Consider the following 18,012-nt stretch of genomic DNA (forward strand, 5'->3'; position numbering starts at 1 on the left):
GAGCACGTGCCCCCCACCTGGCCGTGTCTGCTCTGAGTGGGCACAGGTGATGGGGCAGCACATATGCTGGCTGGGCCTGTGGTGGGCTGTGACTTGTCTCCATGGGCGCCCCCCACCCTGCATGCCAGCACAGTGCTGGGCACGACAACCCCCCCTACCCCCAGCAGACGGATGAGCCACAGACGGGCCAGCTCAGGTCCCCCCTCCTCTGGGATCTGGTCACAGGGACACAGATGTGGCAACCGCTGCCTCAGGTATAGCCACAGATACTAGTCTCAGGTGGGGAAGAGGTGGCCAGCCCACAGTGAGAGGGAGGGGGCCTGGAGAGGCTGCTGGGCATCCCACCAGGCACGCTGGTTCCCCTCTCCCAGCTCCCAGGACCTCTAGGCTAGGAGATGCTGGCTCTGTGCTCATCTTCTCATCTCCCCAGCAGAGGCACGGAGAGGAGATGCAGCCTGCAGTCGTTCAGACCCTCCGTGGTGGAATCGGGGTGGGAATCACCGTGTCGGCCTCCGGGGCCAGGGCTCCTGGGCCCTGCCCTCCACTGCTGGAGGTAAGTCTGGGGCCTTGTTCCAGGCATAGCTCTGTCCTCAGGCCCATGGAAGAGACGTGAATGGATACAGGCAAAAGGCAGAGCCTGCCGAGGGGTCAGCGCGCCAGAGAAAGCCCCGAGGAAGACAGGGGTCAAATAAGGAAGACTCATTTTCCTGCCCAGAACATGTTGGCCCCCCAGGAAGCTCTGAGCAAGAGGGGCAGATGGGGCTGGCAGGACTATGGTAGGGCAAGGAGGTGCCTCCCTCCACGGCTGCTGCTCCCCCCTTCTGGGCTCTGTGGACACTTGTCCTCTTAGGTACAAAATTCAAGGAGTCTCTGAAAATCCTGCAGCTTCAGTTTCTGGAACATCTGCCTGGCCAGGCTGCAGAGCAGAGTGGTCAGGGTTAGGGTCTGGAGTCCCAGCCCTGCTAATTGCTCCCTGCCTCCGCTCCCTTATCTGTGTAATGACCCAAAACGACACACCGTAGCCCTAGGGCTGCCACAAAAATGCAATCAAGACATGTGTAAATTGCTCCAACAGGCACACCAACAACATGGCGCAAAGATGGCATGATTTTTATCACACCAAGGACGTGGACATGACCGGAATTCCTTCAGATGCCTGTAAAAATCTGCAGACGCCCCGCAAACTACCAATCTTTTTATTCCCTGCTGCTTGCTGTTATCCACAGACTTTACCCTAGAAGGAGACAGCATGGGAGCAGAGGTGAAGTGTTGAGCCACAGCTTAGCTTTAAAATGGTGGCTGAGGGTCTGCGGTTTGGGGAAGAAGATCGGGGGCGGGGGAGTGGGCAAAGGAACCAGGAGGGCACGGGATTCTTCTTCTGCCTCTGCCATTCATGGACCAGAACACAGCTCGCGCGATTCCCACACAACTTGAGATGGGCAGGCAGGAATTTAAAACCAACTTCTTAGTGGAGAGGAGGCGTGACCGGCCTGAAGCCCCCCACCCCTGTCTCGGGAGGTCCAGAAAGCAACCACTCTGGGGAAAGGGTGCGCAGCGGCTCCTGGAGGCCCCAGGACACATCCCACTGAGCGTCCACCTATCCCACACGCTGCAGCCTGGACCACGAGCCATTAGGAGGGTCCCGGCGTTGACTCTCCGCCCCCCTCTTGTGTTCAAACCCACTGAGCCGGTGGGCTCGCTCCAGTGTGACAGGGCTCCAGCCACAAAGGCCACTCCCCCCGCGACCGTGAGCTGTAGCACTTCTAACACTGCCAAGCCCGCGTCATTTCCGAATCCCACTTTCCATGACTCCAGGTTTCCCAAGAGGCCTCCTCTGGGACCCGACTCGTTCTTCCTCATGCTGCAGCTTCAGGGAAAGTGGCTATTTTTAGAAGGGTTTCAGTAAAGCCGGCAGGGGCTCTCTGGGCTGGCACAGCGTGAAGTGTGCTCAGAAAGAAAAAAAAGAGAGAAAAGAAAAAAAAGGACAGAAAAGCCACTATAAAAAGCAGCTCTAAGAGGAACATGCTTGGGGTCCACAGTTTAAAGAGCTGGTTTAAAGCAAGCGACTCTCAACTTTTAAGAAACAGCCCTAAATGGGAATGCATAGCTTTAAACACCACTGGAGAAACGACTGGAAAGGCCCTGACAACCAGCCAAGAACTGCAGGGATAGCTTTTTTCCATGGGGCAGGGGTGAAATAATTACGTTTGAGTCTTGTTTTTATTCTCAGATGCTCAGAATTTGTTCTTAAAGCAAGGTGATGTATTGACAGGGTCTAAAAAAAGTATCTGCAGGAGTGAGGGACCTCCACTTCGAGTGCAAGCCTGAAGACGGTCCCAAAAGAGTTTGCCGAACCAGCCCACTGGCTGCCAACCTCACTCCGCACCGTCAGGCAGAAGACGACACCGCGATTCAGGGTGGAGTGAAGAAAGGGCGCCAGTGTGCATCACCTCGCCACCCCACTCAGATGGGGAAAAGCTGGCGATGTAAAAAACACACACCAAAAAAACAAAACCAAGAAGCCAAAAAAAAAAAAAAAAGCCTTCTTGCCACTTTACTTTCATTTCCTTCAGCATTTTATTTATACACATGATGTTTTTCTTGAAAAACAGAAAGGGAACCAAAGGGAAAAACAGAGACCTACGAGGTGAGGGCTCGGTGTTCCGCTGGACAAGTGGCACGACATCAGGCGCTGACAGGAGCGTGGAAACCAAACAAAGGAGCGCCCGAGACAAATTTTCCACAGCCCCGTCCAGCAATGTCCCGCCCGGCGCCGCCAACAGGAAGGGGCCACCAGCTCTGAAGTCACAAGTGCATATGTGTGTGCAGCCTGATCAAGGGACACGCGGACCAGAGGGAAGCCGAATCAGAGGGAAAACTCGACATTAGGTTAGAACAGGCAGAAAAGCAGGCAGGGCCAGGCTCTGAACTGCTTGGCTCCGCGGGGTCTCCGCAGCCCCAGGACACTGAGAGACTGCCTGGAAGGGAGAGAGGCGGTCATTCCGCTGTCCGGAGCCCCTCCAGACTGGCCGCCCTGCGCAGCCCTCCGCCAGCCCAGGCAGCTCTACCAGAGCGCCTCTCAAAACAGGGGCCTCGCCAGTACCCTTGTCCTGGTCTCAGCCCTGGCCCCTGGTAGCTCTCCCCTGCTCTGCCGCTGGGGCCTCCCGAAGGGGGAGGGAGAGGGCAGAGGGCAGAGTACAATGCAGACCCCTTCATCTGGGGATTGCTGCCACCGTGTGGCACAAGCTCTCTGATTTCAGGAGTTGATTTCCTGCCCGCTAAGCAGGGACGGAAGCAGAGGACGCACAGCACAGCTCCACTCGAGGAGGAGCCGGGGCACGTGTAACAGCCACCAAGTGACAGGCAAACCTCCTGCCCTGGTGCCTTCTGGCCAATCCCAGACAGCGTTCCGACTGTTGGTGTCACAGCGTTTCCACAGGGGAAGGGAGGTTCGTTCCCTCCAGGCACTGGAATGAGAGAGGCAGCTACACCAGCACCTCAGGGCTCCCTCCTGCGACAGCCAATGGGCACACATTCTCTCTCTGGCCAGCAGCTGGATTTGCTACCTTGATAAAGTACACTCACACACTTCTTTGAAAACCTAAACAGAATCTCAAATGTTTCTTGAAAGCCGTGTGCCACAACACGCACCGGTTCACCACAAGTGCTCAGTGCCCAGGCAAGTGCGTGCCCGTCAGGCTGAGTGAACACAGAGTCAGCAGGCAGGACACCCCAAGCTGCTGGCATGGCGAGGGTGCCCAGCAAGGGCTGGCGGGGTGCAAGAAGCAAGTGACTCCTTGTCGCAGATGTTCGGCTCCCACATGCTCCGGAGACTCCCTCCCCAGCTCCTTCTCCACCATCTGGCTTCTGAACCTCCCCAACGGGAGATCAGGGATGGGACTGTTTTCTGCCTGTGGCCACCCCCACCCCATGCTGATGGTACATGGGGCTGGAGCAGGTGGACACTGAAGATCGGTGGGGTGAGTAAAGCACGCAGGACTCTGGCCGCAGGCTGTGCTCCATGAGGCCCTCACCTGCCTGAGGGGTGGCCAAGAAGCAGCGGAGCACGAGCAGGTCCTAGGGACGGGGCCCGGAGGCCAACATAGGGAACACCTACTGCTGCTTTCCTTATCAAAGAAACACATAGTCATACTCAAAAGCAAAGGACACTAAAGATTATAACAAACACCAGCAGATCCTCAGATCACTGCCTTTCCCACTCATCGTGGCCGATGTCTTTGACTTCTTAGCAGTTTCTTCTGGGATCTACCTCCATAATCATGGACTTCTACTCTTATTTCTTAACCTGTCCATTTTGGATATGATCTACTGACTGTCTTCTTGCTACGTTGAAGATTTAGCTTTCTAGCCACACCTTCCCCAGCCCCTCCACACAACAGGGCCCCAACACCATCTGGGGCTATATTCACTTAACTGCGGCCACACAGATACTGCCCAGCCTGACAACTGTGGCAATGTCATCTGTCTGGAACAGCTCCCTTTTCACCCGTATATCTGTTGACAGAATCTAGCCCTCACTTTCCAAACCCTTCTCGGGTTGTCTTGGGCAGCTCCCACTTACATAACCGGTCCACTTTTTCCGGATGCCTCCCGCCTGCCAGCCTGGGGCCCACAGTTCCAGCCTCAGCTGCCTGCACACCAGGCCTGCCCCCATGACCCTCCCGAGCCCTCTGTGCCTAACACCTTCTCTGAGTCTGTGCAGCCACAGCTTCATTGCTTGAGATCTGGCAGCTTACAGACACCAGTAGGACCAGGGGAGCGACACTTATGCCTTGTAGAGGGACACAGGGCCCTGGCAGTTTCACTCAGAGGAAGGGAAATGGAACCGATCACAACGACAGGCATTTTCTAGACCCTCCCTGCCAGCTCACGACCTCATGTAAGGATATGTTTCAGCATCTGACAGGTGCCGGGAAATACATACGTGGTGCTAACAATTATGCCTGGCCACTCACGACACGACCACGACAAGAGGCACAAAGACACTGGCAGAGGCACGCGTGCTCCATGGGAGGGGCTTTACCTTGGACATCTGGCTGAAGTCAGCAAAGCCCTCAGCACTATTGAAGGACCCACTTCCGAAGGGGTCTAAAGTTCCAAAGGGACCTGCAAGTAGCACCAACAGTGGCAGAGTTAATTACAGGGCATCCATGGAACGCACCTCCGGGGGCAGGGGGAAGTGCTGCCTCCCGGTAGTCAACGGCCCCCAGCGCGGGACATTCGAGGAGGTAGCATTTGCTTGCCAGGGTTGCACATCTGGATGCGGTCCTTCAACACGGCCTCCTTGCCCCCAACCCACTCTGGCTCATGGTTGGTGCAGCTCAGCCCAGGCATCTCTCGCCATGACGGCCGCCTCGGGCAGAGCCACAGGGACTGTGCTCCATATCTGTACTTCTAGCCAGCACTGTTCACAGTCAGCAAAGGAGTGATAAGTGCAGAAGCACAGCCAACTGCCCTCCTGGGTCAGGGAGGGAGGTGAAGTTCCGCAGGGACCCTCCATCCACACCATGTATGTGGGGAGGTTGTCTGCGGGTGCAGAGTTTTGCAGAACTTTCTGCTTTGGTGGGGCAACTTGCCTGCATAACCCACACACCCACCTATGAACCCAAACTCTATCACCAACAAGCACGAGCTGCGAGGCAAGGCAGCAGGACCAAGCGGGGCCTGTTCCCAAAAGCAAGGGGGAATCCAAACGCTCCCCCCTCCCTTAATGCACAAGCCAGGACCCGCAGTCAAACTTCAATTCTTTTAGGAAAAAGATCCGAAGGTACAAATCAAGGATTTGTAAGTAGAAATGAGTGAAGAGTAACCAGGAACACTGGTGTTATTACTGATTTCATTCCTACTGCCAACCTTCCTTTCCGGAAAGATGAGCAGCCAGGGGGAGCTGACTTTGGCTGAAGGGCCTCAGGCGAGGATGTGAGTGCCACTGACTAAGGACATAAACTCTGAGGACACACAGCTTCGGAAATGAATGCATGAACTGGGTGGGCTCCTTCCACTGGCTGGGGGAGAGTCGGAAGGAAAATAAGTCATCAGTCTCACCTGATCCTTTTGAGGAGACACTGGAGGATGAAAAAGGATCACTGGATTCAAAAGGGTCGAGCTGAGTGAAAGGAGAGAGGGAAGAGTAAAAAGCAGTTCATTAGTTCCCCTAGCCATTTGTCCCACTGCAGACTTTCCTGTTACCTGCATACACTGAGCTAGGGCTGGCCGTGAGGAGAAAACGATTCAAACTAAGCCCTGGCGGCGTAAAACCCCAACAGACCAACCCCTCCTGCACAGCACACCTATAAACTCGGGGCAAAATGCAAAACAAATAAGTAAACATAAGCAATCACCTGAAGGTTCAGGAAGGGAGCCAGAGCAGAAAGACTGGACGAGAACTCCAAGTTGGCAGGAGCCAACAGCACAAGGTTGCGTCTTCTGTCTAGACAGCTATCATCTGAGGGCTTTGGGAGGCTAGACCCCAACAGAAAACTCACTGTCTTTCTGGCCTAAAGACCAGAGGATGGTGGTCTGGGACAACCAGTCATGGGAAAGGGTCAGGGCCCCATAAAAGAGAGGCAGAGAACTTTCATGTCCGAAATTTCATGATAAGCTCTGCCCAAGACGAGGGCTGACCCAGGCACCGTGTGCGGGAGGGCAGACTGAATGCAGCCTACAGCTAAGGTCGTTAAGTGCACAGCTACGGGCAGGAGAAAATGAGTTTGGNTTTCTGGCCTAAAGACCAGAGGATGGTGGTCTGGGACAACCAGTCATGGGAAAGGGTCAGGGCCCCATAAAAGAGAGGCAGAGAACTTTCATGTCCGAAATTTCATGATAAGCTCTGCCCAAGACGAGGGCTGACCCAGGCACCGTGTGCGGGAGGGCAGACTGAATGCAGCCTACAGCTAAGGTCGTTAAGTGCACAGCTACGGGCAGGAGAAAATGAGTTTGCACCAAGTCAACTGCCTGCTGAAACAAAAGCATCTGGGCTCTCTGGAGGCACCTAACAGTACCCAGTCAGCACAACCGAGCACTCACAATACACAGGGTATGTTCTGAAATCATTCAACAGAACAAGAACCGAAAAACCCAAGGCCAATCAAGGGAAAAGACAATCAATAGAACCGTTCCCAAGAGAACCCAGATGTTCTGGAATTCTCTGATGAGGATGATTTTATTTATTTATTTTTTTTAAGATTTTATTTATTTATTCGACAGAGATAGAGACAGCCAGCGAGAGAGGGAACACAAGCAGGGGGAGTGGGAGAGGAAGAAGCAGGCTCATAGCGGAGGAGCCTGATGTGGGGCTCGATCCCATAACACCGGGATCACGCCCTGAGCCGAAGGCAGACGCTTAACCGCTGTGCCACCCAGGCGCCCCTGATGAGGATGATTTTAAAGCAGGAATAACTGTGTCCAATGAAGTAAAGGAAAATACACTTAAGAGGAATGGATAAGAGATCTTAGCAGAAAAATAGAACCTATACAAAGACACAAATGGAAATTCGAAAACTGAAAAAAGCACAATATATAAAATAAAAACTTCACTAGGTCAGCTAAACTACAGATGATCAAGAAAAAAGTAAATGAAGTTGAAGACAGATCAGGAGAAGTACCCAATCTACAGAGAAAAAGAGAAAAAAAAGAATGAAGAGAAAACAGAGTCTCAGGGACTCAGGGAGCCATTAGCAAAACCTCTAATATAAAAGTATTTATAATCCTACAAAAAAAGGAGAGAATATGGTAGAAAAAGAAAATGTCTAAGAAAGTAATGGCCAAAAACTTGCCAAGTTTAGTAAAACACCTGATTTACAGATTTAAGAACCTCAGCAAACCCCAAACAGCTTAAATCCAAAGAAAACCATATACACACGTGCTTCACAGTCAAACTACTGAAAAGCAGAAATAAAGACCTAAGCAGGTAGGGAAAAACAGCATAGCACCTATGGGGGAACGACTGCCCAAGAGACTCATGGGTTCTCCTCAAAGACACAGAGGCCAGAAGGTAGGGGAATAACATCCTAAAAGTGCTGGAAGGAAAAAAAATAATACTAGATTGGGCACAAACACCCTTCAAGAGTGACAACAAAGGGACGCCTGGGTGGCTCAGTTGGTTAAGTGTCTGCCTTCGGCTCAGGTGATGACCCCAGGGTCCTGGGATCGAGTCCCGTATCAGGCTCCCTGCTCGGCAGGGAGCCTGCTTCTCCCTCTGCCTGTGCCTGTCACTCCCGCTGCTTGTGCGCGTGCACTCTCTCGCTCTCACTCTCTCTCTCTCTGACAAATAAATAAATAAAATCTTTAAAGAGAAAAAAAAAAAAAAGAATGGCAACAAAGTAGACCGGTACTGTGAGAAATGCCGAAGAAAGTTCTTCAGGCTTAAGGAAGGGGATCATTAGGGAAAATCAGATCTTAGAGAAAGGAATCAAGAGCATTAGAAATGGCAAATCTGGGGCGCCTGGGTGGCACAGCGGTTAAGCATCTGCCTTTGGCTCAGGGCGTGATCCTGGCGTTATGGGATCGAGCCCCACATCAGGCTCCTCCGCTATGAGCCTGCTTCTTCCTCTCCCACTCCCCCTGCTTGTGTTCTCTCTCTCGCTGGCTGTCTCTATCTCTGTCAAATAAATAAATAAAATCTTTAAAAAAAAAAAAAAGAAATGGCAAATCTATGGGTAAAGATAAATAGACCGCCTTTTCCTTTTTAAAACTTCTTTTAGACACATGCAATGGATTAAAGCAAAACTTGTAAGACAGTCTTACGGAGTTTATGGCATATTTAGATATATTATATTCATACAACAGCTAGAACATAAGAGGAGACACTGCTGGCTGGGGAGGAGGTGAACAAATGGACCTATATGGTTGCAAGTTCTCTACATTTTACATGAAGTGATATAATATTGACTCCAAGTAGCCTATGAAAAGTTAAGACTGTATATGGTTAATCTCTCCAAAAAATAATAGAAATAGGTATAGTTAAAAGAAGCCAACAGATATTAGAAAATGGAATTCTAGAAAACATTCAAATAATCTAAAAGAAGGCAGAGAGGGAACAGAGAAGCAAAACACAGGGGATAAAAAGCAAGAAAATAACAAAACAGTAGACTCAAATCTAACCATATCAGTAACTGCATTAAATGTTAATGGACTAGACACTCTATTTTGAAGGCAGAGATTTCCAGACTGGAGAGAAAAGCAGTCCCAACTACATGCTCGCTATAGAAAACCCTTTGTGTATAAAAACCTGGGTAGACTGAAAGTAAATGGATGAAAAAGATACAGCAGGCAAAGAGCAAGCATAAGAAGGATGAAGGAAGGCTATTTCAATATGTGATAAAACAGATCTCAAGACAGAGATATCACCACAGGAAAAAAGGAAGCTTTTATTATGATAAAAAGGTCACTGCATCAGGGTGCTACAAGAAGAATAAATATGCAGGCACCGGACAGAGCTTCAAAACACATGAAGCAAAACTTGACAGAATTAACAGGGACACAGACAATTCCACAATCACAGACTTTAACATTGCTCTCTCAGCAATGGGTACAGTGGTAGAGCTACAAAACAAGCAAACAGAAACAGTAAGGACACAAAAGATCCAAACGATACTATCAACCACACTGACATAATTGGCATTTATAGAACGTGACACCCAACAACTGCAGATCAACATTCTTCTCAATTGTACATGTCAGATGGACAACAACACAAACCATAACATGGCTATCAATAAATTTAAAAGGACTGCAAACACACAAAATATGTTCTCTAATAACAGATTTAATTAAAAATCAGTATTACAAGATACGTAAAGGAAGGAAAGAACAAATACCTGGAAATAAAACAGTACTTTAAATAATCCATGCTTCAACAGAGAAATCACAAGGGAAAGTAGAAAATAACTCGAACTAAAGGACAATGAAGATACAACATATGAAAATGTGTGGGATGCAGCTAAGTGGTGCTTAGGGTGAAATGTGTCGTTTTAAAATATTTATATTAGAAAAGATGGTCTAAAGTCAGTGACCTAAGGTNAGGACAATGAAGATACAACATATGAAAATGTGTGGGATGCAGCTAAGTGGTGCTTAGGGTGAAATGTGTCGTCTTAAAATATTTATATTAGAAAAGATGGTCTAAAGTCAGTGACCTAAGGTTGAATCTTTTTTTTTTTTTTTTTAAAGATTTTATTTATTTATTTGACAGAGATAGAGACAGCCAGCGAGAGAGGGAACACAAGCAAGGGGAGTGGGAGAGGAAGAAGCAGGCTCCCAGCAGAGGAGCCTGACGTGGGGCTCGATCCCATAACGCCGGGATCACGCCCTGAGCCGAAGGCAGACGCTCAACCGCTGTGCCACCCAGGCGCCCCTAAGGTTGAATCTTAAGATGTTAAAATGGAAGAGCAAGTACTAACCCAAAATAAACAGGAGGAAGGAAATAATAAAAAGCAGAAATCAGTGAAATAGAAGCAAACAGGAGAGGAAATTAATGCAGTCAAAAGCTGGTTCACAGACAAGCTCAACAAAATTGATCAACAGAGAGCAAGAACACAGATCACACATACAGATCAGTAGCAGAAACAAAAGGGGGCTCCCGAGACAGGTCTATCAACAGAATGTTACAAATTAATCCTTGCCTTCAAGAAGCTCTGGGTCTAGTGCGACAAACAGGCCCGTGGAGAAGAGGAAAACCAGGGAATGTGTGGGGCAGAGGGAGAGATGCAGCCTAGAACATGAAAAAAGGCTATACACCGCCCTCACTAGACACAAGAATTCTCTGTTCAATCAGAGTCACTTTTTTGCTTTTTAAATCCCAACAGACACCAATTTAATGCAGTGCATTGGGCCTCACACCGTGCAAGACATAGGTCTGCTGATGCTGGGGACGGAGAGGGGCATGTGAATGCCTCACACACTTTCAGTGCCAGGAAGATGGCAGGGCAGCCGTGTGGAGCATGTGATGCTCTGTTTTGTTTCAGTTTTGTTGGGCAACGGGGCAGCAGTGGGGGCAGGCGATAGAACAGAGAAGCCACCCCGTAGGCCTGAGCCACCCCGTAGGCCTGAGGTGACAGGGGCACAGAAAGGAACAGAGAAAAGAGAGCTCTTTGGGACCCAAGCCATCCCGACATGGGCTCACTGGTCCACTGCTTGTGACAGCCTGAGTCATGGGACAAGCCTCACAGGGACGAGCACCGGGCACACACATTTAGCACGTACACACACATTTAGCACGTACACCTCCCTGGCGTCACTCACCTTTGAGGGTAAGGAAGGGTTTTTCGTGAATGGGTCTGAGGTAAACGGGTCATTCTTTGTCTGTTTCTTAAAGAAGTCGTCAGGCGCAGAGCCACGGAATGGGTCACTTTCTTTGAAAGGATCCCCTCCGAATGGATCTAGAGGGTGTTTTGGAAAGTGAAGAAAAACATGGCCCATGAATAAACAACATTCTGCTTCATGAAAGAACCCAAATATAAAAGAACACACAGCTGACTGACGCCACTTATATGGAATTCTACAAAAGGGAAAAACCGTAATGACAGAAAGCAGGTCAGTGATTGCCGGGGCCTAGGGTGGGGGGTAGGAGCCACAAGGGAACCTTCTGGGATGATGGAGATGTTCTCTACCTCACACGACTGCACACATTTACCAAGTCTTATCTAATTATACACTTAAAATTGGTGAATTTTGCTGTGTATTACACCTCCCAACAAAGCTGATTTTAATAATCAAAACATGGATAAATCCAGAGACAGAAAGCAGAGTAGTGGTTGCCAGGGGCTGGAGGAGGGGGAAAGGGGCGTGACTGCTCATGGGGGTGAGGCTTCCGTTTAGGGGACGGCAATGTTCTAGAACTACATGGAGGTGGTGGTTGTACGTTATGAATGTACCAAAAGCCACTGAATTGTCACTTGAAAATGGTGAATTCTGTGTTATACGAACTTCACCTCAATTAAAAAACAAAGAGAAATAAAGAAATCGATAAATAAACAGGCAGCACGATCGCAACACCACACCCATGGTGCGCTCATCCCTGGAATGCGGGGTGCAGCCATGGTGAATGGACGTGGGGCAAAGCCGCTGTCACCAGGAGGGAACAAGAACTAGGCTTTCACGCAGTGCAGATGGTGGTCCTTCCCAGTACTCACTGCCGCCGCCACCTCTGGTCTGTGTAGACCGAAGCCCCCTTGCAGGCAGGTGCAACACGGAGGCCCCCTGATGCTACCACAGGTGACACAAGTGAGCACGCGGGAACGAGTTGCCATGGGCATGTTTGAAAAATCGCCTGGCCGCTGGGAACTCCTTGAAAGTTCTGCTTCTCTTCACGCTGTGAGGTTGGCAAGAAGGGGCACCCGACCGTGAAGGGGAGGGCAAGTCACTGCCAGGCTTCCTCAGAAACTAAGCTCCTCTGCTGCCCTGTCCTAGGAGGCCTGGCAGACAGGCTGCTTTTCTATTTCCCTCAGTTTGAACTAGGAATGGAGATAGTCTGAGGATGAGTCCACGAAGAAACAAGAAGTCTTTTCAACAAAGGCTTTTCACCTGCTGCAGCTGTCTGTTGTTCTGCGAAGGGGTCATTCTGGAATGGGTCACCTAGGTTAGAGGAGAGAGGAAATGTTTAGCTCTATGGCAGAAAGGACTCTGGCATATCCAAGTGGGAGCAGCCCCTGGCCGAGATGGCTTTTCTTAGTTGGGGTGTTCAGGATGAAATGAGGTATTGTTGGCCGGAGGCGGGGAAAATGTGCAGTGAGCCAGAATTCACTCCTCTCTTTCTCCGCCACGCTTTACGCCTGTATCTCATCTCCCTCTCACCTCCCGCAGCTGCGACAGGATCCCGGTGCTGCCCCAGTCCTCAACCCACAGGCAGCCCCGGAGCGACGAGGAGCTCCACACCTGCGAGCTTCAAGAGCTTCGACCCCATGTCTGACACTGGAAAGGCATCCCCACTGCCCTCTCCCTGCCCCAGCACTTCGTGCAGGAACGTACAGATAGGCTTTCGGGCTTCCTGCTCTGAAAAAAACCGAGAAACCGGGGAAAACTTGTTTCTAGAAGTCGTCTTACTCTCGCCACGTGTGTGGCTCTGGGTAAATGCGTCACATGAAGACCTTAGACTTACGTGGGGAACCTGTCCTTCACTGGGTAGTTTCATAATCGTGACTGCATCTGATTGTCTTACTGATCCTGCCAGGAGAGCGAGGGAGAATTTACCACCCATCGGAGGCTGGGAACCAAGATGTACAGAGGTTAAGGGCAGAGCCAGCTGCCCTTGAATGTGGGTACCTCGCTGGGAGCTGGGAGCTCAGCTCTTCCCACCACACACCAACACCTCAGCTCTGGAGTGAGCCGGCTGAGGTGAAACACTCAGGTGGCCCAGGAGGCTCCAGAACTCCCTTCCCCCTCCATTCCAGAAGGTGCTATCTTGCACCCACTCTAATCATCGGACAGTTCTAAATGGCACAAAGTAAACAGCCCTCCAGTGACGAAGTGGGCACCGAGCGAGATACCTTTGAAGGGATCAGCTCCTTTAAATGGGTCGGATTTGAAGGGGTCTTCGGCCTGGAAAGGATCCGGATGCAATTCTTGGGCATTGTTGCTAAATAACAAGGCTTTATTTTTGAAAGGGTCGTCCTGTAATTGTGTGAAGAGACAGGACAGGAATTTTATTATTTCAAATTTAAAGCAAAGTAAAGAACTCCCTACCCAACTTGTGTATTTCTCCTTCAAACAGTGGGACCCTACAGAGAACAACTGAAAAATCACTGAAATGTGATTTGTGGACGAGAAGAAATGTGGACGCCGGGTTCACAGTGACATGTCGACACTAGTTTATTCGCGGTGACAAATGTTCATTCGCAGGGACAAGGTGTTAACAATAGGGGAAGCTGGGTGCGGGGCATGTGGGAACCTTCTGTGCTATCTTTAAGTTTTCCTGTAAGTCCACCACTCTTGCAATATACAAGTGTATTTAAAAATTGAGTGGAAGCAACCCAAACAAACGTCCGCCGATGGACGAAGAGATATACCGGATGTAGTATGTAAAAATATAAGGGAATATTATTGACCCTTGAGGACATTATGCTGAGTGAAGCAAGCCGGTCACGAAAAGACAAATGCTGTATGACAGTGTCACTTTATATGAGGTCCCTAGAAGAGTCAGATTCACAGAGACAGAAAGCAGAGCAGTGGGTGCCAGGGGCTGGGGGAGCAGGACGGGGAGTGAGTGTTTAGTGGGTATGAAAATGTTCTGGAGTTTAGTGGCACAGTGTGAATATACTGAGGCATGGTTCCGATGATCAATTCTGTGTTATGTGTATTTTCTCACAATTAGAAATTTTTCTTAAAAAAAAAAATCACTAAGTCAGAAAACAGTGGTATTTTTGGAAATGTCAAAAAGAAAACCTAACAAGCCACTCAACGACAGCATGGGCCTCGTTCAAAAGTGTGGCCTCCCTCAATCATCTCTTTCTCATAAAACGTCTACCTATGTGGGCATTTTTAAAAAAGCTGTTTCCACACCAAGAAACATGCTGGCTATTTACATCTCGGGAGGAAATGAGTTGTGTGCAGTTAGAACTACTAGAGCACATACACTTTGCATTTTGCATGTTTTTTAAAAAGTGCTTATTTCTAGAAACAAACAAGCATGTTTAAACCAGAAGAAAAAAAAAAAAGATTTGCTTTTGAAGAGCACATTTTTATAGTGGAAAATGGTCCAAATGTTGGAGGGGGGGTGTAATCTACACAGGAACAATGCACTTCGTTTAGAAACAGTGAGTATATTTTGGTTAATAAAGGCACACCCTCAGTGAAAACATGAAGGTTTCACTGTGATATGAAAAAGCACAACATCCTCACTGAATCTGGCAGATGTGTCAGCACCCGTGGGGCTGGCAAACATCCATTATTCCAAAGCCAAATAATTCAAGAGCTGGGGCTTCCGTAAAAATACAGACAATGGTTATAAGGGCAATGACGTCAAAGGTGCCAAAGGGAGATTCCTGACAAGGCTCCTAGCACTCTGGGCTGGTTGACTTGGGGAAGCAGGATGGCTCTCAGAGGCACTGGGCCAATAGGAAGCCCCAGGCTTCAGAAGGACGACCAACACCCCTACCCTCTGATGAATCCAGAATGATTTTTCTTACCTGGGAAAGATTATCTGCAGCCTCCAACCACAGGGCTTCCCAAGGTGGGGAAACCAAGCAGGGTTCTTAGGCAAGTAAGTGCAGATGTCCGCAAGCACCGCGTCTGGCGGAAGTGTGCGGTTCGTTAAGGACAGCATGGTGTTAACACCTGCTCCATGTGTGCACCCAGCAAGCGTCTGATGGGGTGCTCAGACACAGAGAAATAGGATGGAGAAGTCCCAATCTGAAGAAGCTGGGAGGCCAAGATGGAGAATCAACCTCTCACACTGTACCGGGGGAAGGACTGTATCTGTTCCAGAAGAACGGAGAGAGATGATGACCTGGATACAGGTGTGCATTAAGAATGACAGCTTGGTCTCAGGCTGGATGCTTCTATTTAGTTTTTAATAGCACTGATTTACAAGTTGGTGGACTTGTTTGTTTTTCTAATGTTTGAGATCATCACTTGGAAGCCTGCCAAATAAAAGGGGGCGATGGCAGAAAGGAGACTGTGATTCTAGGGGCTCTGACTGTGAGCCCCGAACTGAAAGTCAGGTCTGCAGTCTCTTTCTCAAGAGCAATTATTTGCCTTAGGCAGCAATCGCTCTCTCCCCTTCAAAGGAGAAGCCTGACAAGACCCCAGGAGGGTTCATGTACGTAAGGTAACCACCAATCGTTCCGACTCCCTTTCACAGGTTCAGAGCAGAGAATGACCCTTCCCTTGCTGCAGAAATGCCGTAAACTCCACCATCCACTGACCACTTTGCAATGAGAACTGAGCCATCTGCCACCTGGGAGACGCAAGCGCAGTAGACAAGCACCGGGGCGAAAGATCCCTCAGCAGAGGCAAAAGACCTCGAACATGGACTTCAGTAACTAATCTTAAGTTCTGCACTTGGTAAGAAATAGATGTGACAACTCTGAAAGGAGTTTCTGTGACTTTCCTTCCCTTTAGATGGGGGCTGGGCAGTGGTGTGCTGGTGAACCAGCTCTCTAGGGGGGGCGGGGGAGCCCTGATTGGTAGCTTCTGCCAGTTCCCATGGTGTAAATACTCCCACCGTGGCTGAATCCAAGTTACCAAAAGTTGAACAATCAGGTTACAAAATTCCTACTTAATAATCAGCTCTGGAAAGTCAAGAAAATATGGCTCCAGCACTCCAGTGAGACTGGATGCGAGAGACGACCCAATGATGAGTTCTTGACGAGGCCTAAGTCTGGGATGATTTATTACCTTCTCTCTACTAGACAGGTTGGTTGGGTGCTGTCTTCAAGGGCAAAAGGCCAGTATTCTCATCACCAGATGAGAGACAAGAAATAAATTTGGCTTTAAGAAACATTAGTCTCTTGGACAAAGTAACACAGTATAAGCTTAACACTAAAGTTAGTAACTTTAGAACTGTCCAGCCTTAGAAAGTTCTAGATGCACCTCTCTGGTTACACTATTCTCAGGGAACTAAACCCCTCACTTTTGCCCACCTCAAAGAGAACTAAGAGCTCTCTGAAGCAGTCTCGAAATACTCAAGAGTAAACAAAAAGCCCTCTTCAAAGTGTTTATTAAGAAAAGGAAACAAACCGAAAAATGCTTTAAAAACTGTATTTGTACAACAAGATAAATATAGTTTTTCTTTCAGACACTGGTTGCAAGTTTCTATGTAACATATCTGACGTCGACATTCCAGGATGAGTTGACTATCATGTAAACTTTGCCTCACTTACAAGATAAATGAAAATAAGGAAAGATTAAAAATCCGTGGGGGAGAGGAGGGAAATCACTGGCCACTTGCAAACTGCCACCTTGCTGCCAACTTTTTACCCAAGGAAACCCATCTTATTCGAACGTGCAAAAGGGTTTGAGAGTGAGCTGTCCTGTGAACTAAGATGAAACGGGACAAGCCCAAAGCTGTGCAAGGGGACCAACGCCAGATGGGAAAAGTGAAAGCAGGGTCACGAAGCTGAAGGCACACACTGAGATGGGACACAGCCAGAGAGCCAAGCAGGCAATTCTGCCTCACACAGTTAACGAAGAATGGATGTTCGTAGTCTACATTTGGACAATCGAGCTGATGATGGGCCCCAGGGCGGATATGGAATTCACCCACTTACAGTTCCATGACAAAAAGGAATCTGTGAACAGCAGAGGGAAGCAGCAAAGGCCAGAGACAGGAGACAGATGAGAGCACCAACAGTGTCTTCTAAGAGACTCAGAGAAGGAGGTATAAGCTTTCCCATAAATTCCTGGGACTGAGTACTCAGTTACTGAGGAAAGAAATATGTCAAGAAATGAACATGAAGAGCTAAGTCTCTAGTTGAGAGAAAGAGAGAGAAGCTATATTATTACAGGAAGGAAAAGGAATCTGCGAAGCCAACAGGGCCGGGAGCAGAAAGAGGGCTCAGAGCGGGAGCCCTGGACAAGGGGGCAGCAGTGCAGGGCGAGCAGCGAAAGGCTTTGGAAGCACAGCACGACCAAACCATCAAGACCAACCGCATCCCACTGGCTCCCTCAGGAGCACACAGATGCTCTCATCAGCCAGACTAAAGTGGAAACGCTGGGGCTCAGGGCCGCAACAGCAGGCTCTGGTAGGAATAAGGGGACGTGACAATCTAGGGAAAAAGTAACACTGGCTGGTTGTGTGCAGCCCCAGAGTGCACAGAAACCTAAGAGGCCAACAGCCCCTTGGGCCTTGATCGGGACCCCTAGGGTCATAAAGTGCCGAGGTTTTCGGCATTACCAAAATTGCGAGAGAGAGGCCAGTTCATAGGTCAAACAGCAGTGCCTCGAAGGGCTGTCACTTTTTTGGATCTTTAGTAATACATTCGATTTTCAAGGTGCTCCTTGTGGGAACACAGACACACATAGACACACACACATACACACACATTCCCCTGGTCC

The 18,012-nt window shown here is 49.3% G+C and overlaps 1 protein-coding gene across 3 annotated transcripts in view; it reads right to left on the reverse strand.

Annotated features, from left to right (window-relative positions):
* The window catches only part of EPS15L1 (epidermal growth factor receptor pathway substrate 15 like 1), a 94,474-nt gene that overhangs the window by 21,086 nt on the left and 55,376 nt on the right, over nucleotides 1-18,012 (reverse strand). For all 3 annotated transcript variants that reach the window (XM_034657979.1, XM_034657978.1, XM_034657980.1), the window contains exons 17-21: nucleotides 13,506-13,629; nucleotides 12,544-12,594; nucleotides 11,263-11,399; nucleotides 6,067-6,127; nucleotides 5,045-5,127 (exon numbers count right to left, since the gene is read on the reverse strand). In XM_034657979.1, the coding sequence (XP_034513870.1) occupies nucleotides 5,045-5,127; nucleotides 6,067-6,127; nucleotides 11,263-11,399; nucleotides 12,544-12,594; nucleotides 13,506-13,629 (456 nt within the window). The remainder of the gene's footprint in view (nucleotides 1-5,044; nucleotides 5,128-6,066; nucleotides 6,128-11,262; nucleotides 11,400-12,543; nucleotides 12,595-13,505; nucleotides 13,630-18,012) is intronic.

This window comes from Ailuropoda melanoleuca, chromosome 4 (assembly GCF_002007445.2).
Source record: "Ailuropoda melanoleuca isolate Jingjing chromosome 4, ASM200744v2, whole genome shotgun sequence".
Lineage (NCBI taxonomy): Eukaryota > Metazoa > Chordata > Mammalia > Carnivora > Ursidae > Ailuropoda > Ailuropoda melanoleuca.